The following is a 24195-nucleotide window of genomic DNA, read 5'->3' on the forward strand; positions in this document are numbered from 1 at the left end:
TGACCACTCTAGAGGTCACATTTTTCATGGGATCTTTATGAAAGTTGGTCAGAATGTTCATCTTGATGATATCTAGGTCAAGTTCGAAACTGGGTCACGTGCCATCAAAAACTAGGTCAGTAGGTCTAAAAATAGAAAAACCTTGTGACCTCTCTAGAGGCCATATATTTCACAAGATCTTCATGAAACTTGGTCAGAATGTTCACCTTGATGATATCTAGGTCAAGTTTGAAAGTGGGTCACGTGCCTTCAAAAACTAGGTCAGTAGGTCTAAAAATAGAAAAACATTGTGACCTCTCTAGAGGCCATATATTTCACAAGATCTTCATGAAAATTGGTCAGATTGTTCACCTTGATAATATCTAGGTCAAGTTCGAAACTGGGTCACGTGCCTTCCAAAACTAGGTCAGTAGGTCAAATAATAGAAAAACCTTGTGACCTCTCTAGAGGCCATATTTTTCATGGGATCTGTATGAAAGTTGGTCTGAATGTTCACCATGATGATATCTAGGTCAAGTTCGAAATTGGGTTATGTGCGGTCAAAAACTAGGTCAGTAGATCTAAAAATAGAAAAACCTTGTGACCTCTCTAGAGGCCATATATTTCATGAGATCTTCATGAAAATTAGTCAGAATGTTCACCTTGATGATATCTAGGTCAAGTTCGAAAGTGGGTCAGGTGCGGTCAAAAACTAGGTCAGTAGGTCAAATAATAGAAAAACCTTGTGACCTCTCTAAAGGCCATATTTTTCATGGGATCTGTATGAAAATTGGTCTGAATGTTCATCTTGATGATATCTAGGTCAAATTTGAAAGTGGGTCAGGTGCCATCAAAAACTAGGTCAGTATGTCAAATAATAGAAAAACCTTGTGACCTCTCTAAAGGCCATATTTTTCATGGGATCTGTATGAAAATTGGTCTGAATGTTCATCTTGATGATATCTAGGTCAAATTCGAAACAGGGTCATGTGCAGTCAAAAACTAGGTCATTAGGTATAAAAATAGAAAAACCTTGTGACCTCTCTAGAGACCATACTTGTGAATGGATCTCCATAAAAATTGGTCAGAATGTTCACCTTGATGATATCTAGGTCAAGTTTGAAACTGGGTCACGTGCCATAAAAAACTAGGTCAGTAGGTCAAGTAATAAAAAACCTTGTGACCTCTCTAGAGGCCATACTTTTCATGGGATCTGTATGAAAGTTGGTCTGAATGTTCATCTTGATGATATCTAGGTCAAGTTTGAAACTGCGGTCAAAAACTAGGTCAGTAGGTCTAAAATATTAAAATCTTTTGACCTCTCTAGAGACCATATTTTTCAATGGATCTTCATGAAAATTGGTCAGAATTTTTATCTTGATAATATCTAGGTCAAGTTCAAAACTGGGTCACATGAGCTCAAAAACTAGGTCACTATGTCAAATAATAGAAAAAACGACGTCATACTCAAAACTGGGTCATGTGGAAAGAGGTGAGCGATTCAGGACCATCATGGTCCTCTTGTTTAAGAATGATTACCTTGATGAAATCTAAGCCAAGATTGAAAATGAGTCATCTGGGATAAAAAACTAGGTCACTAGGTCAATTCAAAGAAAACCTTGTGTATGCGATAGAAGCTGTATTTTTCAAGTGATCTTCATGAATTTTGGTCAGAATGATTGTCTTAATGACATCTAAGTCAAGATAGAATAAGGGTTATCTTGGGTCAAAAACTAGGTCACTAGATCATATCAAAGAAAAAGGGTGTATGCAATAGGGACTGCATTTTACACTGAATCTTCATGAAATTTGATCAGAATGTTTGTCTGGTAAAATCCAGGTCAAGTTTTAAAGTGGGTCATCATGGGTCAAAAATTAGGTCATCCATTCAAAGAAAAGCTGTGTGTAGGCAATAGGGGCTGCATTTTACACTGGATATTCATAAAATTTAGTAAGAATGATGACCTTGATGAAATCTAGGAGTTCGAATATGGGTCATCTGGGACAAAAAACTAGGCCACTAGGTCAAATTAAAGAAAAACCTTGTGTATGCAATAGGCGCTGCATTTTACACTGGATATTCATAAAATTTAGTAAGAGTGATTGCCTTAATGAAATCTAAGAGGAGTTCGAATATGGGTCATCTGGGATCAAAAAACTAGGTGACTGGGTCAGATCAAAGAAAAACCTTGTGTATGCAATAGGGACTGCATTTTACACTGGATCTTCTTAAAATTTGGTAAGGATGTTTGTCTGAATGCAGGGATTTTTTTTGCCAGTTCCCATTTGCAAAAAGTATTTGTTTTTCCCCAATTAGTTGAAGAAAATTCCCAATGAAATGCCCTTCCGAAAATTGTTGAAAAGCAAAAAGTGCTCAAATGTCATCTGAATAGCCAATTTTAAATACGTCTGATATCCATAGTGTTAGAATGTGGTATTAAAATGAAATAAATACCATTTTAAGAAGTTAAACTCCTGTAAAATTAATTATTCAGTTTGTACTTTTAAGCTCACCTGAGTGGGGTCTGTCATCTGTCTGTCTGTCAACATTTAGATTGTGTATGCGATAGAGGCTGTATTTTTCAACTGATCTTCATGAATTTTGGTCAGAATAATCACCTTGATAAAATCTAGACAGAGTTCGAAAATGGGTCATCTTGGGTCAAAAACTAGGTCACTAGGTCAAATCAAAGAAAAACATTGTCTATGCGATAGAGGCTGTTTTTTTTCTCAATAAGTCTTCATGAATTTTGGTCAGAATGATAACCTTGATGAAATCTAGGCCGAGTTCGCAAATGGGTCATCTGGGGTCAAAAACTAGGTCACTAGGTCAAATCAAAGAAAAACCTTGTGTATGTGATAGAGGCTGTATTTTTCAATTGATCATCATGAAATTTGGTCAGAATGATTGCATTGATGAAATCTAGGTCAAGCTTGGAAATGGGTCATCTGGGATTAAAAATTAGTTCATTAGGTCAAATAAAAAAAAAAATTGTGTATGCGATAGAGGCTATATTTTTCTATTGATCTTCATGAAATTAAGTCAGAATGATTGCCTTGATGAAATCTAGGTCAAGTTTGAAAATGGGCCATCTTGGGTCAAAAAGTAGGTCACTAGGTCAAATCAAAGAAAAACCTTGTGTATGCTATAGAGGCTGTATTTTTCAACTGATCTTATGGATATGAATAAAATTCAGCCTGAATGATTGCCTTGATGAAATCTAGGTCATGTTCCAATATGGGTCATCTTGGCTCAAAAACTAGGTCAGTAAGTCAAATCAAGGCAGAACCTTGTGTATGCAATAGGGGCTGCATTTTACACTGGATTTTCATAAAATTAAGTCAGAATAGTTGCCTTGATGAACTTTAGGTCAAATCTGAATATGGGTTGTTTGGGGTTAAAAACTAGGTCACTAGGTCAAATTAAAGAAAAACCTTGTGTATGCGATAGAGGCTGTATTTTTCAATTGATCTTCATGAAATTTGGTCAGAATGATAGCCTTGATGAAGTCTAGGTCGAGTTTGAATATGGGTCATCTGGGGTCAAAAACTAGGTCAGTAGGTCAAATCAAAGAAAATACTTGCTTATACTCAAGGTTTTTGCTCCTATTTTTATGATAATGAAATCACTAGGTCAAACATGTTTACACTGTTATGGTGTGTTACTCAGGTGATCGACCTAGGGCAATCTTGGCCCTCTTGTTTAGGGAATCTTTTTTGTTCTCTTATTTTTAGCTCACCTGAGTCAAAGGCTCATGGTGAGCTTTTGTGACCCCTCAATGTCCGTCGTGCAGTGTGTGTCATGCGTCTGTCAACAATTTCTAAAAAAATCTTGAAAACCATTGGGGAGTATTACACCAAACTTCACAGGAATGATCCTTGGTTGGCCCCTGCAAAATTATTCAAAGAATTGAATTCCATGCAGAACTCTGGTTGCCATGGCAACGGAAAGGAAAAAGGAAAAACTTTAAAAATCTTCTTGTGCAAAACAGCAAGGCATACACCCTTGATCTTTGGCATCTGACATCATCTAATAGTCCTCTATTGATTGTTCAGATTGTGCCCCTGGAATGAAAAGAGGCCCCACCCTAGGGGTCACAGGTTTTACATAGGCTTATATAGGAAAAAACTTCTTGTCTAAAACCACAAGACTTAGGCCTTTGATATTTGGTATGTAGCATTGCCTTGTGGTCCTTTACCAAAATTGTTCAAATTATAACCCCGGGGGTCTCAAGTTTTACATAGACTTATATAGGAAAAACTTTAAAAATCTTCTCGCCTGAAACTGGAAGTCCTAGGCTTTTGATATTTGGTATGTTGCATTGCCTTGTGGTCCTTTATTAAAATTGTTCAAATGATGCCCCTGGGATGAATAGAGGTCCTTCCCTGGGTATCCCAAATTAAACATAGAATTATATAGGGAAAAAATACAAATCTTCTTGTCTTTAAGTTCAAGGGCTAGACCTTTTATATCCCTAGTGGATCTCTAACAAGATTGTTCAAATTATGCCCCTTGGGTGGAGAGACCCTGCCCCAGGGGTCACTTGTTATATGAGTTATATAGGAATATATACTTAAAAAATTATCAGATCATATTTCCTAGACTGTTTAATTATAATTACCTGATGACCCCATTTGATTAGGGATCACTTGACTGTGACCTTGACCTACTGACCTACTTTCTTGTTTTTTAAGATACAGCCTTGAAATTTTGATGGCATGTATAGTTTTGCACACCGATCTTAAAACTGACTTTCAGTGACCATGATTGTGACCTACTGACCTACTTTATAATATTTTAGCATCAGTGTGCCATTTTAAACATGTGGCTCGTATTACTCAGGTGAGCGATTCAGGGTCATCATGACCTTCTTGTTCCCAATTTTGTGGAAAAGAATGCGAAAATTCCCAATTCAAAGGGTAGCGCTTTGTTCCCAGCATGTAAAAAAAGTCCCTGGAATGCAGTCAAAATCATCTTTGAATATGGGTCATATGGGGCCAAAAACTAGGTCACCTGCTCAAATAAAAAAAAAACCTTTAGTAGGCAATAGGGGCTGCATTTTACACAGGATATTCATAAAATTTAAACAGGATGATAGCCTTAATGAAATCAAGATCGGGTTGAATATGGGTCACCTTGGGTCAATAACTAGGTCACTATGACAGATCAAAGAAAAAGGTTGTGTATGTGATAGAGGCTGTATTTATCAAATGAGGTACATGAAATTTGCTCAGAATGATTTCCTTGATAAAATCAAGGTCATGTTTGAATATGGGTCATCAGGGTTGAAAAACTAGATCACTAGGTCAAATCTAAGAAAAACTTTGAATAAGCAACAGGGACTACATTTTACACCCACTCTTCATAAAATTTGATCAGCATGTTTGTCTGGATGCAAGAATATGGGTCATCAGGGGTCAAAAACTTGGTCACCTGCTCAAAAAACCTTTTGTATGCAATAGGGGCTGCATTTTACACTGGATATGAATGACTGCCTTGATGAAATCTAGATCAAGTTTGAATATAGGGAATCTGTGTTTAAAAACTAGGTTGCAAGGTCAAATCAAAGAAAAACCTTGTGTATGCAATAGGGACTGCATTTTACACCAGATCTTCATGAAATTTGATCACTATGTTTGTTTGGATGACATCTAGGTCAGGTTTGGATCTGGGTCATGTTTGGTCAAAAAACTAGGTCATCCAGCCAAATCAAAGGGAACACTTGATAACACTTCAGAAGCCACATTTATGACCATATCTTCGTGAAATTTGGTCAAAATGTTTACATTGATGTTGGAAGTTTTAGATGATTGCAAATGTGGGTCTCATGGGGCCAAAAACTTGGTCACCAGGCCAGATTAAAGGAAAAGCTTAAATACACTCTAGAGGTCACTTTTTAGCTTGACTTTTAAAGAATAGTAGAGCTATTGGACCATGCATCGGTGTCGGTGTCTGCGTCCGCGTCTTTGGTTTAGTTTTTGTATATAAGCTGGTATCTCAGTAACCACTTGTGGGAATGAATTGAAATTTCACACACTTATTCACTGTGATAAACTGACTTACATTGCACAGGTTCCATAACTCTATCTTGCTTTTTTACAAAATTATGCCCCTTTTTCGACTTAGAACTTTTTGGTTAAGGTTTTGTATGTAAGCTGGTATCTCAGTACCCACTTACGGGAATGGATTGAAACTTCACACACTTGTTCACTGCCATCCTCTGACATGAACTAAGCAGGTCCCATAACTCTACTTCGCATTTTTTTGAAATTATGCCCCCTTTTCTACTTAGCAGTTTTTGGTTAAGTTTTATGTATGTTAAAGCTGGTTTCTCAGTACCCACTAATGGGAATGGATTGAAACTTCACACACTTGTTCACTGCCATCATCTGACATGCACTGTGCAGGTCCCATAACTCTACTTTGCATTTTTCAAAATTATGCCCCTTTTTCGACTTAGCAGTTTTTGTTTTCATTCTTCCTGGAACTTTGTCAGAATATTTTTTTTTATGGAATCTTGGACAAGCACTAATATGGGTCATGTGGGGTCAGACATTAGGTCACTAGGTCAAATCAAAGAAAATACTTGTTTAACCTCAAGATCTTTGGTCCAATCTTAATGAAAATTGGTCAGAAATATTTGTTTCTATGAAACCACTAGGTCAAACATGTTTACACTGTTATGTTTTAGTTCTCAGGTGAGCGACCTATGGCCGTCTTGTTCATGTTTATTATGACGGCCACATATGACTTCGCTGTCTTGTTTTGAGAGGTATCATATGTCACGGTACGGACTTGGTCACATTAGAGGAGAATATGTGTCAGGCAGCCACTTAGCTCAGTAGGTACAGTACTTGCCCTATAAGCGCAGGGTACTGGGTTTGAGCCGCAGACTAAATGCACATTTTTCTCACCCTGTGACATACTACACTATTTTGATAGTTCAGCCAAATGCTTGTTGAAACGAGTCATCTGATTGGTTCAAATAAAAATAGATTTGCAAAAATAAAAATAGCAATAACAAAAGTCCAAAATGTACAGAAGACAAAATGTGAATGGGTCATTCTGAGATCTTCATTTAGAAGATCAGAGTACTTTACTCAGATTGGTATTATTAAAGACAGCTCAAGAAGACATAGGTTTCTGATAAAGATGTCAAGTTTGAAGTATAAATGTTATGTAGATTGTTTTTGTATTATTTTTCAGCAGGCTGGTGTTGAAGAGATAACCTCTGCTCCAAAAGGTAAATATACAATGATACAATAATTAATACCTAAAATGTTATGATTTTTGCCTTAATTAAATTGCAGCACATTTGAAATAACCCTTGATTCATTGCTATGTAGCCACATCAGGGGCTGTATTATATAATATCTCTGATTCAGTTGATTTTGCTATGTCTGTTGTTCATTGTCTGTCATCCATAGCCGAATGTCTGTTGTATGTCATTGTACCCGCCGACAACAAAGTTGTAAGGTGGGGTATACTGGTTTCAGGTTATCTGTCCGTCCGTCTGTAGACACAATCTTGTGCGCACCGTCTCTCCTCATCCCCTTGACACAATTTAATGAAACTTCACACAAGTGATCAGTAACAACAGTAGTTGTGCATGGGGCAATCTTGTGTGCACCTAATCTTCCGAACCCTTGCACACAATTTAATGAAACTTCACACAAGTGATCAGTACCCAGTAGTAGTCGTGCATGGTGCATGTTACGTTCTTTTAGATAAATATTATGCATAGTTATGGGACTGTGTTTTTTGTTACTAATCTGTATACATACAGTCCACGTAAGTATGCAGTCTTGTGTGCGTCAAATTGCAATGTACTGTGTCAGTGCAATGGGGGGGGGGGGGGGGGTGATAGCTCTAATTTAGTGTTAGCTTTTACCTTAAAGTTTAACAACAGCTCATTATGAACTGGTTGATGGATCACTGGATAAATCTTCAACATACTTGGTCTGTAGCATCTTTTAAATGCCTCTCTCAAGTTTCTTTTATTAGGTCACCTGTCACGGTGAGCTTTTGTGATCGCCCTTCGTCCGTCCGTCCACAATTTCTTGTGAACACGATAGAGACCACATTTTGCAAGCAATTTTGATGAAACTTGTACAAAACTTGTATTGGCATGATATCTCGGTTCCTTAAAAAACTGGCCAGATCCCATCATGGGTTCTAGAGTTATTGCCCCTTAAAGGGCCAGAATTTGCTGTTTTTGTGCGTCAACAATTTCTTGTCTGCACGATAGTGGTTTCATTTATAATTTCATTTTAACCAAACTTGCACACAACTTGTATCACAATAAGATCTCGGTTCCTTTCTTCAACTGGCCAGATCCCAATATGGGTTCCAGAGTTATGGCCCCTGAAAGGGCCAGAATTAGCTATTTTGATCTTGTCTGCACAATAGCAGCTTTATTAATGATTTGATTTTTACTAAACTTGCACACAACTTGTATCACCATAAGATCTTGGTTCCTTTCTTGAACCGGCCAGATTCCATAAGGCCTAAATTAAAATTAAGTTTGTTTGACCTTTACCGACCCAGTATTTTTACAGTGGGTAGGTAGGTAGGTAAATAATTTTATTATATTTTAGTTTTTTAAATGTTTGTTGTCTTAGTAATAAAGTCTATCTATTAATACCTATTGCTTGTAGATAATCTCTGAAGATGCTCTGTTAAATGTATGCTTGCAATACATAAACCCCTAGCCCTATTCATGCACACACAATATGGGCACAGACTTAATTTGCGCATAAGGCAAAGTTCACCAAGTCTTTGAGTATCTTTCATGTCTACACTTTTTCTTTATATATATATCAAAAGTGTTTTCATGATCGTTTTCACTACATCTGCGCTTAAATGTACAAGCCCCTTGTGGTTCTGGGACGATCTGTGTATGAAAAGAATTGGAACCACTGCCTTACCCTTGCATGATCGTAAGAGGCGACTAATAGGGTCTTAACACTTGGTTTTGCAGTAACTCTGTGATTCCAGCAGGTATGCAAATTTTGATTCCATACCTCACGTTTTTATTTCGATGTAAATGAGATGTGGAACCAAAATTTGTAGTCCTGTTTGGCGCCATATAACCTATACTGTGTTGGTGCGCCGTAAAACCCCAATAAATAAATTAATTAAAAGTACAAAACAATATAGTCACGAAAATAAGCGATATTTGGCATCTAAACACACTATTGAATTACAGCTTATTTTCAACAAGTGTTTGATGTTTAATTCAATAGATAATAACTTTTTATGAGTTTTAGAAGGTTTTTACAATGGTTATGGCAGTATGCAAGCAAAAGTGATGATTTTTTAGCTTCAAGCTACTTGCACGTATTGGTCATGTTACTAAGAACAGAAACAAGATTGGGTTTTCCGACATCAGACATTTATTATGCCATTGTCCTGGAAAAAGAAGTATAAGATTTTTATAGCTCTTTGTTCTGGCATAACAAAATTAAAATATTTAAACTATCTAGCCTGTAATATTTCAAGACATTTACGCTCTTGTCAATTTCTTGAAATTCGAAAACTGAGATTTTCTCACTTCGAACAAATGCATTTCAAAACGATATCTGATTAAAGACATTTTGAAATCAACAAGTCAGTTTATAATATTTTACCACAGATAATTAAATTTCCCACCACTCGCCTGTCAATTGCAGCAATACTGTCACTGTTATGAAAGCAGTATTATGTACAAGCAAATTTTAAATATAATTTAACACATAGTAGACAAATAATATTCTCATGTACACTATGTTTCCTTTGTAATCAATCATATTTGTTCTTCTTAAATTTCCTTTTCACAGCAGACATTTTTTTTCACTGTATTTTTGTAATCTCCACCATCTAGTTGCTCCCCATAATGACTGCATCGATAGTATTAATAATCAAAGTCTAGCCCCTACCGTATTTTCCAAAAGTGTTAGGATTAGTTATTTTCACTTTCTCAAGACTTATTTCCCGAAAAATGATTATTTTGTAAAGTGTCCCAAAAATATGGACACAATAATCATAATCCACCCAATGTTGAAAGCGAAATAAAAAGCGTAAACGATTATCGGTGATTATTCTGTTGATAAACTTAGTCATTGTCCTTGTTTTCATCATCAATTAACAGCCCCTTCAAAGAGCTAAAAGAAGTGTGTCGGTATCATGGCATCTGAAGTGGAGATCAAAGCCGTATAGTTGCCCGAGATTGTCATGGAATTACGTCATGTTTTCGCGCCATATGACACATCACTGTTTGATCGTACCGCCTCGGTTCTTTAAATTAATTAATAAAAAAGTTTCTTCTTTAATTTGTTAAAGCGAATTCAATATCCTGTATAAATTGACAGGTAAATGTGTCAAACGATAATTGTGGATATCCTACCTCTGTGAGCTATTTTGCCGCACTAACATAAATCTGTTTGCCAAAAATCGTTTTACGCCATGTATTTAAATTGCTGACGCTTTTTCATTATTTAAGATTTTTTTTATTCTGTTTTTGTACTTTCTGGTCAAAAGTCTGAACTTTATGCCCATAGAATTTATCATTTATTTACCCTTCGAAAGAAATAAATAATTAAGATCGCACTGTTTGAAATTTTACAAAGAACTCAATTTAAATTTGACCGTTTTTATAGAATTTTGCCTACCTTCCTGTCGATATCTTATTAAAATCGTTATAGAATTCAAACTATATTACTTCATAAGCGGTGCTAAAAATATTGATGCGATAATAACAAAAAAATGAATGCACTACGTGCGTTTTTTGTGTATGTGTAAACAAAAGTAACGTCGAGCTATGGAAATTAGATATTACGATAGGTCGCACGTGCTCATGGAATGGAAAATTACCGGCATGACGTTTTGGTATACTTTACGTTTTGCGGGTAAATTAGATACTAGATTTGTAAAATTATGTCCTTTTGTCAGATTGCCTTCCGGTTATAATTTAAGCGGTTTGATTGTCGTCTGCATCCTATGGCCTTAGGCAACGTTATTGGCAAAGTTGACACGTTTTCGGAATACACGAGATAATAAACAATCGATTTTCTACTAGCTGACCGCGGGTTACTTTCTCACTTGCCATAATTATTTATGCATTTGTTAAATAAAATAATCGCCAGTTTCAAGCACCAAAATCAGTTTTCCCTCTGATAAGAAAATAAAAAAATTTTTTTTCTCTGGAATGCAATAAAATTATTTGAGTCGGGGCAATTTTATCGGGTCGGTAGGTAAAGGTCAAACAAACTTAATTTTATTTTAAGCCTAATGGGTTCCAGAGTAATGGCCCCAGAATTGGCCAGAATTAGATATTTTGACCTTGTCTGCACAATAGCAGCTTCATTTATGATTTGAATTTAATCAAACATGCATAAAACTTGTGTCACCCTAAGATCTCAGTCCCTTTTTTTGAACCGGCCAGATCTGGAGGTGCATAACTCTGACACCAACCTTTCAGCTCACCTGAGCACGAAGTGCTCAAGATGAGCTTTTGTGATCGCCCTGTGTTCGTCGTCCGGCGTCAGCAGTGTCATCGTCGTGAACAATTTGACTGTTAACGCTCTAGAGGTCACTAATTTAGTCATCTGGGGTCAAAAACTAGGTCACCAGGTCAAATCTAAGGAAAAGCTTGTTAGCACTCAGGAGGCCACATTTTTGACTGTATCTACATGAAACTTGGTCAGAATGTTAATCTTGATGATATTTAGGTCAAGTTCGAATCTGCATCATTTTGGGTCTAAAACTAGGTCACCAGGTCAAATCAGAGGAAAAGCTTTTTAACACTAGATGCCACATTTGTGACTGCATCTTCATGAAACTCAGTCAGAATGTTAATCTTGATGATCTTTAGGCCAAGTTCAAATCTGGGTCATGTGGGGTCAAAAACTAGGTCACCAGGTAAAATTAAAGGAAAAGCTAGTTAACACCCACATTTATGATAATATTTTAATGACACTTGGTCAGAATGTTAATCTTGATGATTTTTAGGTCAAGTTCTTATCTGGGTCAGGTGGGGTCAAAAACTAGGTCACCGGGTCAAATCAAAGGAAAAGCTGCGTAACACTCTAGAGGCCACATTCATGGCCATATCTTAATGAAACTTGGTCAGTATGTTAATATTGATGATATGTAGGTCAAGTTTAAATCTAGGTCAAGTGGAATCAGAAACTTGGTCACCAGGTCAAATCAAAGGTAAAGCTTGTTAACACTCTAGAGGCCACATTTATGACCATGTCTTAATGAAACTTGGTCAGAATGGTATTGTTGAAGATCTTTAGGTTACGTTTAAATCAGGGTCAGGTAGGGTTAAAAACTAGGTCACCAGGTCAAATCAAAGGTAAAGCTTGTTAACACTCTAGAGACCTAATTTTAAGTTTGAAACTCCAGGGAATTTATCAGAGTGTTTGTCTTGATGATCTCTAGGTCATGTTCAAATCTGGGTCATGTGGGGTCAAAAATTAGGTCACCAGGTCAAATCAAAGGTAAAGCTTGTTAACAATCTAGAAGTCAGTTTTATGACTGTATCTTCATGAAACTTGGTAAGAATGTTAATCTTGATGATCTTTAGGCCAAATTGTAATCTGGGTCAGGCGGGTCAAAAACTAGGTCACTAGGTCAAATTAAAGGAAAAAGTAGTTAACACGCTGAGGGCCACATTTATGACCATATCTTAATGAAACGTCAGAATGTTAATCTTAATGATCTTTAGGTCAGTAGGTCAGGTGAGCAATACAGGGCCTTCATGGCCCTCCTGTCATGAATTATGCCCCCTTCTACTTAGAATTAAAGGTAAATTTTTATGCATTTTCGCTATATCTCAGTTATTATGCCCCCCTTCGAAGAAGGAGGTATATTGTTTTGCAGATGTCGGTCGGTCTGTTGGTCGGTAGGTCGGTCGGTCGGTCGGAATGTAGACCAATCCGTTTCTGGATGATAACTCAAGAACGCTTGGGCCTAGGATCATGAAAGTTGATAGGGAGGTTGGTCATCACCAGCAGATGACCCCTATTGATTTTGAGGTCTGTATGTCAAAGGTCAAGGTCACAGTGACCCTGAATAGTAAAACGGTTTCCGGATGATAACTCAAGAACACTTGGGCCTAGGATCATGAAAGTTGATAAGGAGGTTGGTAATGACCAGCAGATCACCCCTATTGATTCTGAGGTCAGTATGTTAAAGGTCAAGGTCACAGTGACCCTGAACAGTAAAACGGTTTCCGAATGATAACTCAAGAACCCTTAGGCCTAGTGTCACGAAAGTTGATAGGGAGGTTGTTCATGACCAGCAGATGACCCCTATTGATTTTGAGGTCAGTATGTCAAAGGTCAAGGTCACAGTGACCAGGAACAGTAAAATGGTTTCCAGGCAATAACTCTAGAACGCTTGGGCCTAGTATCAGGAAAATTGATAGTTAGGTTGGCCATGACCAGCAGATGACCCCTATTGATTTTGAGGTCATTAGATCAAAGGTCAAGGTCACATTGGCCAGGAACAGTTAAAATGGTTTCTGATCTTCTTGTCCAAAACCATAGGGCCTAGGGCTTTGATATTTGGTATGTAGCAAAATCTAGTGGTCCTCTACCAAGATTGTTCAGATTATTTCCCTGGGGTCAAATATGGCCCCGCCCCGGGGGTCACATGGTTTATATAGACTTATATAGGAAAAAACTTTGGAAAACGTCTTGTCCAAAACCACAGGGCCTAGGGCTTTGATATTTTGTATATGACATCATCTAGTGGTCCTCTACTAAGATTGTTCAAATTATTCCCCTAGGGTCAAATATGGCTCCGCCCTGGGGGTCACATGGTTTACATAGACTTATATAGGGAAACACTTTGAAAATCTTCTTGTCCAAACCACAAAGACTATGGCTTATATATTTTGTAATGTAGCATCATCTAGTGGTTCTCAACCAAGTTTGTTCAAATTATCCCTCTAGGGTCAAATATGGCCCTGTCCCAGGGGTCACATGGTTCATATAGACTTATATAGGGAAAAACTTAGAATCTTCATGTCCATAACTTACATCATTCAAATTTGGACCACATGTATAGTTTTGAGTGGCAAGATGAACCTTGACATGAGTTGACCTTGATCTTGACCTAGTGACCTACTTTCACATTTCTGTAGCTACAGCCTTCAAATTTGGACCCCATGTGTAGGTTTGTGGGCTGAAACAAACTTTGACCTTGTTATTAACCTAGTGACCTACTTTCACATTTTTGAAGGTACAGGCTTCCAATTTGGACCACATGCATAGGTTTTTGTTCCAAAATAAAATTTGACCTTGATTTTGACCTAGTGACCTACTTTCACATTTCTCAAGCTACAGTCTTCAAATTTGAACCACAAGCATAGTTTTGTGTACTGAAATGAGCTTTGATCTTGAGATTGACCTAGTGACCTACTTTCACATTTCTGAAGGTACAGGCTTCAAATTTGGACCACTTGCATAGTTTTGTGTTCCGAATTAAAGTTTGACCTTGATTTTGACCTAGTAACCTACTTTCACATTTCTCAAGCTGCAGCCTTCAAATTTGAACCACATGCATACTTTTGTGTACTGAAAAAAACTTTGATCTTGAGATTGACCTAGTGACCTACTTTCACATTTCTGAAGCTACAGGCTTCAAATTTGGACCGCATGCATATTTTTGTGTTCTGAATTGAAATTTGACATTGATTTTTTACCTATTACCTACTTTCACATTTCTCAAGCTACAGCCTCCAAATTTGAAGCACATGCATAGTTCTGTCTACCAAAATGAACTTTGACCTTAAAATTGATCTAGTGACCTACTTTCACATTCCTCAAGCCACAGCTTTCAAATTTGGACCACATACACATTGTTTTGTACCGAAATGAAATTCGACCTTGATTTTGACCTTGAGCTAGGCTTGAAATTTGGAACATTCAAAAATGGCTCAGTGGATGGCGCCAAGATCACTCTGTAATCTCTTGTTAGGTTAATAGGTTAAAGGTCAAGGTCAGATTAAACCAGAATGGTAGAACTTTTGTTTACCGTGAGCATATAATTTCTGTTCCTTGTGCAATTACTAAATGCATCAAGGGGGGCATTTCGTGTTCGACGAGCTCTTGTTACTAAATGGATTTGATTCAAACTTAAATAGATGTTCCACCTGATCACCCGCATCTTGTGACACAAAATGCAAACTCTGACACCAACTTTTCATGAATTATGCCCCCTTTTACTTAGAATTTAAGGTAAATTTTGATGCATTTTCACTATATCTCAGTTATTACTAAATGGAATTGATTGAAACTTAAAATAGATGTTCCACCTCATCACCCACATCATGTGACTTAAGGTACTTTTTTAGCTCACTTCTCATGAAGTGACAAGATGAGCTATTTTGACCGCTTGATGTCGGTCGTCAGTCATGCGTCGTCCGTCGTGCGTCAACAATTTCTAAAAAAATCTTCTTCTTGAAAACCACTGGGCAGAATTACACCAAACTTCACAGGAATGATCCTTGGGTGGCCCCCTTTCAAAGTTGTTCAAAGAATTGAATTCCATGCAGAACTCTGGCAACAGAAAGGAAAAACTTTAAAAATCTTCTTGTCCAAAACCACAGGTCCTAGGGCTTTGATATCTGGTGTGTAGCATCATCTAGTGGTCCTCTACCAGGATTATTGAAATTATTCCCCTAGGGTCAAATATGGCCCTGCCCGGGGGTCACATTGTTTATATAGAATTATATAGTGAAAACTTTGAAAATCTTCTTGTACAAAGCCACATGGCCTAGGGCTTTGATATTTGGTATGTAGCATCATCAAGTGGTCCTCTACCAAGATTATTCAAATTATGCCCCTAGGGTTAAATATGGCCCCACCCTGGGGGTCCCAAGTTTTACATAGACTTATATAGGAAAAAAAGTTTAAAAATCTTCTTGTCTGAAACCACAACACTTAGACCTTTGATATTTGGTTTGTAGCATTGTCTTATGGTCCCCAATCAAAATTTTTCAAATTGTACCCCTTGGGTGAAAAGAGGCCCTGCCCTGGGGGTCCCAAGTTTTATATAGACATATATAGGAAAAAGCTTTAAAAATCTTCTTGTCTGAAGCCACACTACCTAGCCTTTTGATATTTGGTATGATGCATTGTCTAGTAGTCCTCTACCAAAATTGTTCAAGTTGTGCCCCTGGGATGAAAAGAGGCCCAGCCCTGGGGTCACTTAGTTATTATGTGAGTTATATAGGAAAAATACTTAAAAAAACCATCTGATCCTATTTCCAAGACTGTTTAATTATAATAACTACCTGATGACCCCAAGTAATATGATGTCACTTGACTGTTACCTTGACCTACTGACCTACTTTCTTGTTTTTTTAAATACAGCCTTGAAGTTTTGATGGCATACACAGTTTTGCACACAAATCGTAAACTGAATTTCATTGACCATGAATGTGACCTACTCACTTTCTTAATATTTTATCATCAGTTTGACATTTGAAACTAGCCTGGGAAGCCGTTGATAATATTTGTCCTTTGTCAGAAGAAATCATACCTAATATCATTCTATGCATTAAAGGTCCCACTTAATTTGCGCTAATTGGTGTTAATTGGCATTCATCGAGTTTCTGATATTATCAACACCTGGGGAAATCTGAAGGAGTTTCCATGTCACTACTGATTATCGATTTTCTATAATTAGCCTAACGAACATATGATCATATTTGCTCTTGTTTGAAATGAAAACGAGGCAATGCTGCCGAATAATTTTCGTAGACCACTAGGTCTGCATTTATATAACATCTTGATAGCTATGAAGCAAATTTAAGTTGATACTGACATATTTGAAAGTTGATACAACTTGCTGAAAAAAGTTATGGGAGGTACAAATTGGTATTTTTCTATGTCCCGGAAATGCTCGGAAGTACACGATTTCGATCTGTCTTTTCCATGAGAATTCCATTTCTATTTTTAGCCATGGATTATTGCTTTCAGAAGTTATTGTTCTTTATCAAACACCCGCATATTTCGGGTGAAATATAGGTGGCGCTGCGGTCAATAAACAGGTTTCCCCAGGCTGTCAATTTGCAGGTAGTTAAAAAAAAATAGAAATTGTCAGACTGGATTCCCAGGCTAATTTGAAACATGTAGCTCATATTACTCAGGTGAGTGATCCAGGTCATCATGACCCTCTTGTTAGACTTATGGCCCCTGAAAGTATGAACTTGCGCAGCTTCTATTTTTCATTTTGGTCTGCCCCCTATTTTTAAAGTTATGGCCCCTAAAATAGGCAAAAATGCCCATTTTCACCTTGTGACACGCCTAGCTCAAAAAGTATTTCATATAGAATGATTAAACCTTGTATGAGTCTTTATCATGATATGAACTTGTGCACATCCTATTTTTTGTCTGGCTCCGCCCCCAATTTTCAGAGTTATGGCCCCTGAAATAGTCAAAAATGCACATTTTCACCTTGTGACGTGCCTAGCTCAAAAAGTATTTCATATAAATTGATTAAACCTTGTATGAGTCTTTGTCATGATATGAACTTGCACACCTTTTTTTTTTTGTCTGGCTCCGCCCCCTATTTTCAGAGTTATGGCCCCTAAAATAGTCAAAAATGCACATTTTCACCTTTTGACGCACCTAGCTCAAAAAGTATTTGATATAAATGGTTCAAAACTTGCATAAGTCTTTCATGATATAAACTTGCACACCTCTTACTTTTTGGCTGGCTCCACCCCCTATTTTTAAACTTATGGCCCCTGAAATAGTATAAAAAATCACATTTTCACGTAATTATGTGCCTAGCTCAAAAAGTGTTTAATGTAAATTCATGAAACCTTGCTTGAGTCTTTGTCATGATGTATCCTTGCACACTTGGCATTCTTCCTGAGAATCTTCGCATTTATTACAGAGTTATGGCCCTTGAAATAGCCAAAATAGTGGATTTTTTGTTTGTGATGCACAAAAAGGATATGGCCTAGAATAATGAATCCTTTTCATAAAACGTTTGTTGAGGCTATACCGCATTAAGACTGCAAACATTTGAATTATTCCCCCTTATTTGTGACAAATATACTAGTGGGGGGCACACCCTGTGTCTTACAGACACATTCTAGTTTTTAGGATTAACTTCCCTTTGTTGTTACTATGAATAACTTATATGATAACTTTTTTTATAATCGGTAAATATTCAATATGAAAACAACTGTGGGTTTTTATATATGCCAATTTTAATTCAAATGTTTTGGTATAACATTGTATCAAATGAAATTGAAATTTGGAAAAAGGTTATTTTTGCACAAAAATAGTTCATGTGAAGGAACATTTTGCTATGTGTAGTATTCAGTATAAAAATTGACTCCTCTTATTTTCATCAATCATTTCAGAGCTTTCAAAGCTACCTGATGCTGTTGAAGATTTATGGAAGAATCTAGACTTTTTAGTCACAAATGGCAAGTCTTCACCTAAACACTTTTCTTGTCGTCTTGACATAGCGAAAGTTCAGTTTGCTCTTACTGGAGAACCAAAACTCATTTCCATTGATGTATTAAAAGAGAAGGATATCAATCTGACTGTTTCTGAGGAATGTCTTGAGGTTACTATTACAAATTTAGACATTGATATTGATGAGTCAATGGATTACATTGAAAAGATTTTCAAGAGCCATATTATTAATAACTTCAAGAGTATAAAGTTGGAACCTAATTCTCCAGAGCAATGTTCTGCACTGCTAGCATTGTCAAAAAAGGTGCCTGTTCTAGTAAAGCATAAGAAAGTGGTAATATACAAATGTACTGCCTCCAATACGCTGAATATAGTAGGAGAAACATTGCATTTTCCAGTTCTTATGAAAGAACTTGGACTTTCTAGCAATGTTGAGGAGACTGTAACAAGCAGTGCCTCTCAAACACAACTTGAAATAGACACTAATTTAGAAGAAAGTTTAATTTTAGGCTACACAGGATTTGAGGGTTATTTAAAAGAAAAGTATCCTAAGAAATGCACTGAAGTGGATGTCAGTCAAAAACCTCCAAAGCTGAAGATAACTTCTGTGGGTTTTAGCATTGAAGATGCTAAAGAAGAAAAGAATAAGTTTCTAACAAGTAGTAAAAGGAAAAAAATAATGATGAATGATCAACGGTGTTGTGAATTGTTGTTCAAAGATGAAATATATCCAAATGAATCAGTATACCTATTTCTACAAGGCAAGCTAAGTGCAAAAATGAAGTCCAAAAGATCAGAACCAAAGTTTTGCATAACCAAGTCTGAAAATGGGGTTTATGTGAATTGCAGGGATAACACTGAATCAGAGATGGCAAAAATAATTGAAGAGAATATTATTTCTTGTCAAGCAAAGATTTCCAGTACTAAAGCATTCGAAGCACTGGATAGATGGGCCCGTTCCGAAAAGTTGAGGTATTTAGAGAAGTCATCAGGAAGTGTAGTACTGTGCTGTACATCTGATATACATAACAAGGTGCTAGATGATATTTCTTCAGATAGAGCAGAGGAAACAGAGATTCCCGTTACATTTCCAAGTTTAGTTGTTAAATTTTTAAGATCTGTAGGCAGTGATCTCCTTCAGGATATTGAAGGAAAATTTGGAGTACAGACTTCATTTGATGACTTGACACTAAAACTGAAAGGTCATCCCAGCAAACTGGAGGACTGTAAAAGGTTTTTGAATACAGAGATACGAAAGTTAAGAAGATCCTTACCACTTCAGCTTCCCAAGGAATGTCTTGAATCGAAACGTAATGATCTGGACAAAGCACTACAGAAGCAAGGATGCTGCTGCCAATTTCACTACAAAGGAAGAAAGATGGCCAAAATGCTGTCAAACTGTGAATATTTGGTCTCTTGGATTGATCCTATCAGGCAGTTAAAGATAACTGCAGTTAAGGGGTGTCCTTGGCACTTGGATGTAGATTTGCAGATAGTCTTCACAAACCACTGTCTTTTTCCAGTGGAAGTGGAAATTGTTCCTACAAATGGTAAGAAAGCTTTGCTTAAACTTTAAATCTCAAGATAAAATCTGAACACACTATGAGCGATAACTCCTCTTTAAGAAATTTCAGATATGCATATGATAGTTATCCAATGCATAATGAAAATAAGTTTTCTATTTAGCTCAAATTTTGGGTATGTTTAGTGTATACACCTTTGGTGAAATGGGCCTGGTGGTAAATAATATATTACAAGTATATGTTTCTAAAGTTCCACTTATTAACAATTGATGTTTATTAGTCCCCTACTGGTTGAAAACCAGTTTCGGGGACTATAGGAATGCGCTTTTCCGTCATTCTGTCATTCCGTCCGTCCGCAATTTCGTGTCCGGTCCATAACTCTTTTATCCATGAAGGGATTTTAATATTACTTGGCACAAATGTTCCCCATGATGAGACGATGTGTCATGCGCAAAACCCGGACCCCTAGCTTAAAGGTCAAGGTCACAATTGGAGGTCAAAGGTCAACAGGGCTTTTTTCCTGTCCGGTCCATAACTCTCCCATCCATGAAGGGATTTTAATATCACTTGGCACAATTGTACCTCGTAATAAGATGATGTGTCATGCACAACTTTGAGACCCCTAGCTCAAAGGTCAAGGTCACACTTAGCAGTCAAATGTTAACATGGCATGAACAGGGTCTGTTTCGTGTCCGGTCCATAACTCTTTCATCCATGATGTGATTTTAATATTATTTGACACAAATGTTCCCCATGATGAGACGACGTGTCATGCACAAAACCCGCACCCCTAGCTCAAAGGTCAAGGTCACAATTTGAGGTCAAAGGTCAACAGGGCTTTTTTCCTGTCTGGTCCATAACTCTCCCATCTATGAAGGGATTTTAATATCAATTGGCACAATTTTACCTCATAATAACACAATATGTCATGCGCAACTTTCAGACCCCTAGCTCAAAGGTCAAGGTCACACTTAGCAGTCATATGTTAACATGTCATGAACAGGGTCTGTTTCCTGTCCGGTCCATAACTGTGTCATTCATTAAAGGAGTTCAATATTACTTAGCACAGGTGTTCCCCATGATGAGACAACATGTCATGTGCAAATCCCGGAGCCCTTGCTCAAAGGTCAAGGTCACCATTGAGGGTCAAATGTCAATAGGGCTTTTTTTCCTGTCTGGTCCATAACTCTGCCATCCGTGAAGGGATTTTGATATTACTTGGCACAAATGTTCCCCATGATGAGGCAGCATGTCATGCGCAAAACCCGGACCCCTAGCTCAAAGGTCAAGGTCACAATTGGAGGCCAAAGGTCAATAGGGTTTTTTTCCTGTCCGGTCCAGAACTTTGTCATCCATCAAGGGATTACAATATTACTTGGCATAAATGTTCCCCATGATAACACGACGTGTCATGCGCAAAACCCGGACCCCTAGCTTTAAGGTCAAGGTCACACTTCGAGATCAAAGGTCAATAGGATTTTTTTCCTGTCCGGTCTATAACTTTGTCATGCAAAACAGGATTTAAATATCAGTTGGCAGAAACATTTCCCTGGATGAGACAACATGTTGTGCGCAAAGCCCCGGCTCTAGGTCTAAGGTCAAGGTCATACTTAGAGGTCAAATTCAAGAATGACTTTGTCTGGAGCATTTCTTCTTTATGCATTGAGGGGATTTTAATGTAACTTGGCACAAATGTTCACCACTATGAGACGAATTGTCGCGCGCCAGAACCAGGTCCCTAGGTCTGAGGTCAAGGTCATACTCAGAGGTTAAAGGTCAAATTCAAGAATGACTTTGTCCGGAGCATTTCTTCTTCATGCATGGAGGGATTTTGATGTAACTTGGCAGAAATGTTTACCACTATGAGGCACACTTTTTTTAGAATTATGTCCCTTTGTTGTTACTATAAATAGATTATATTGTAATTTTTTTATTACTGGCCGTAGGGAAAAATTGAGACCACTTTTCTGTGGTACAACATGCACGGTACAACCAAATTTTAGGTGTTTTTTGATCTATCTCTACCTGGTAAAGAGTTTCTTGTGGACTTATATTTTATAGATTTTTTTTGATTTTTTTTTTTTAGGGTTAATTTCACTTTGTTGTTACTATAAATAACTTTTATGATAACATTTGTATGATCGGCTAAAAAAAATCCAAATGAAAACAACTGTACATTTTTATATATGCAAATTTTAATCCAAGTGCTTTGTTATATTATATTGTATATATAGTACAATATTGTTTATACATCATTGACAGATATCAGTTCATTATGTTATACTGCAGTAGAGAAAATTAGGTGCCTTCCAGTAGGGGACTTTGTATTGCATGGCAATACTTCATTTACTTGTTTATTCTATTATCTGTCGTCTGCAACATAGCAGTCACTGATTCTCATTCTAAGTTTGCACAAGAAATAACATGGTTACATCTTTACTGTTTGTGAATTACATAATTACTGTTGTGTAAATGTTTTTTCTTCTTGTAACATATTCTCCTGCATTGTCCTAGGGCGAGACTGAGAAATTCTAGACATTTATAACATTGGAAATCCAGTTATATTCTCAAAAGGACAGTGAAAGTTAGAAGCAATATTATACCCCACCAAAATTGATTTAAGGGAGCTAAATAGAATTCACTTTTTTATGCCCCCGAAGGGAGGCATATAGTTTTTGAACTGTCTGTCAGTCTGTCGGTCTGTCCGCAATTTTCGTGTCCGGTCCATATCTTTGTCATCAATGGATGGATTTTCAAATAACTTGGCATGAATGTGTACCACAATAAGATGACGTGTCGCGCGCAAGACTCAGGTCCGTAGCTCAAAGGTCAAGGTCACACTTAGACGTTAAAGGTCATTTTTCATGATAGTGCATTCGTGTCCGGTCCATATCTTTGTCATCCATGGATGGATTTTCAAATAACTTGGCATGAATGTGTACCACAGCAAGACGACATGTCGCGCGCAAGACCCAGGTCCGTAGCTCAAAGGTCAAGGTCACACTTAGACGTTAAAGGTCATTTTTCATGATAGTGCATTCGTGTCCGGTCCATATCTTTGTCATCCATGGATGGATTTTCAAATAATTTGGCATGAATGTGTACCACAGTAAGACGACGTGTAATGCGCAAGACCCAGGTCCGTAGCTCAAAGGTCAAGGTCACACTTAGACGTTAAAGGTCATATTTCATGATAGTGCATTGATGGGTGTGTCCGGTCCATATCTTTGTCATTCATGCATGGATTTTAAAATTATTGGGCATGAATGTGTACCACAGTAAGACGACATGTCGCGCGCAAGACCCAGGTCCGTAGGTCAAAGGTCCTAAACTCTAACATCGGCCATAACTATTCATTCAAAGTGCCATCGGGGGCATGTGTCATCCTATGGAGACAGCTCTTGTTCTCTCTGATCCCGCCCAAGTTGCTTTTGAATAAGAATGCTAGGAACTCAGACAAGTACTATTTTGAAGCATATAACAGACCAGAAAGTAAAATCTAATGTACATGTTATGCCCTACCCTTAGGTATATTAAGAAAACCATGGTGTCCAATGGGAAGTTATACTAGCCCATTTCTTTAAATTAAATGCATGTCTCACCTAAAACGCCATTTCTGTAAACAGATACTGAGCATTTTGAAGAACTTATAATTTATCTTCTATAGTGCACCTGCTGAGTCTTGTTTTCTCAACATTTCTTTTCACAGAGGCTTTCCACATATGTGCACATAAATGCCAAAACACAGAAAAAAGTGAATGTGCAGTATTCATAGTAGCATCCTCACATGGACCATCTCAAGTTTTACCATTATGATTTTGTTTGACCCTTATTAGGGGCCACCAGAGCCCAACTTTTAAATGACATTTTCTCATGAAGCATTTGATGGTTCTTCACCATAGTTGGTCTGTAGTATCCTTGGTTAAGGCCCTGTCTCAGATTTATTATATCCTTAAAATGGGGGAGCATTTAGCAGCTGTCGATCCTTCCATTTGTCTGAGCCCACATTTGCATACTTAGGTGGCTAAAGGAACAGTAGGTAACTGTACTTTTTATAGGCCCGTCTGAAAGATGGGTAATATGGGAACACCCTTAGCAGGCAGGCAGATAGTGGAAGGGCAGGCAGGTGGGCGGTGTCAACAAACTGTGTCTGGAGCGTTTCTTCTTCATACCTTGAAGGACTTCGATGTAGCTTCGCATAAATGTTAAACATTATGAGATGGAGGGTTATGTGCAGAACCAGATCCCTAGGTCAAGGTTACAC

General features: G+C 37.4%; 1 protein-coding gene across 1 annotated transcript in view; it reads left to right on the forward strand.

Annotated features, from left to right (window-relative positions):
- The window catches only part of LOC128554358 (uncharacterized), a gene marked incomplete at its 5' end in the record, with an annotated part of 28179 nt that extends 7357 nt beyond the window's left edge, over positions 1–20822 (forward strand). Inside the window, 2 exons of the mRNA XM_053535640.1 lie at positions 7187–7223; positions 18351–20822. Of these exons, the coding sequence (XP_053391615.1) occupies positions 7187–7223; positions 18351–19984 (1671 nt within the window). The remainder of the gene's footprint in view (positions 1–7186; positions 7224–18350) is intronic.
- Between the last annotated feature and the right edge of the window lie 3373 nt (positions 20823–24195).

Source organism: Mercenaria mercenaria, unplaced genomic scaffold (genome assembly GCF_021730395.1).
Source record: "Mercenaria mercenaria strain notata unplaced genomic scaffold, MADL_Memer_1 contig_4966, whole genome shotgun sequence".
NCBI classification, from domain to species: domain Eukaryota; kingdom Metazoa; phylum Mollusca; class Bivalvia; order Venerida; family Veneridae; genus Mercenaria; species Mercenaria mercenaria.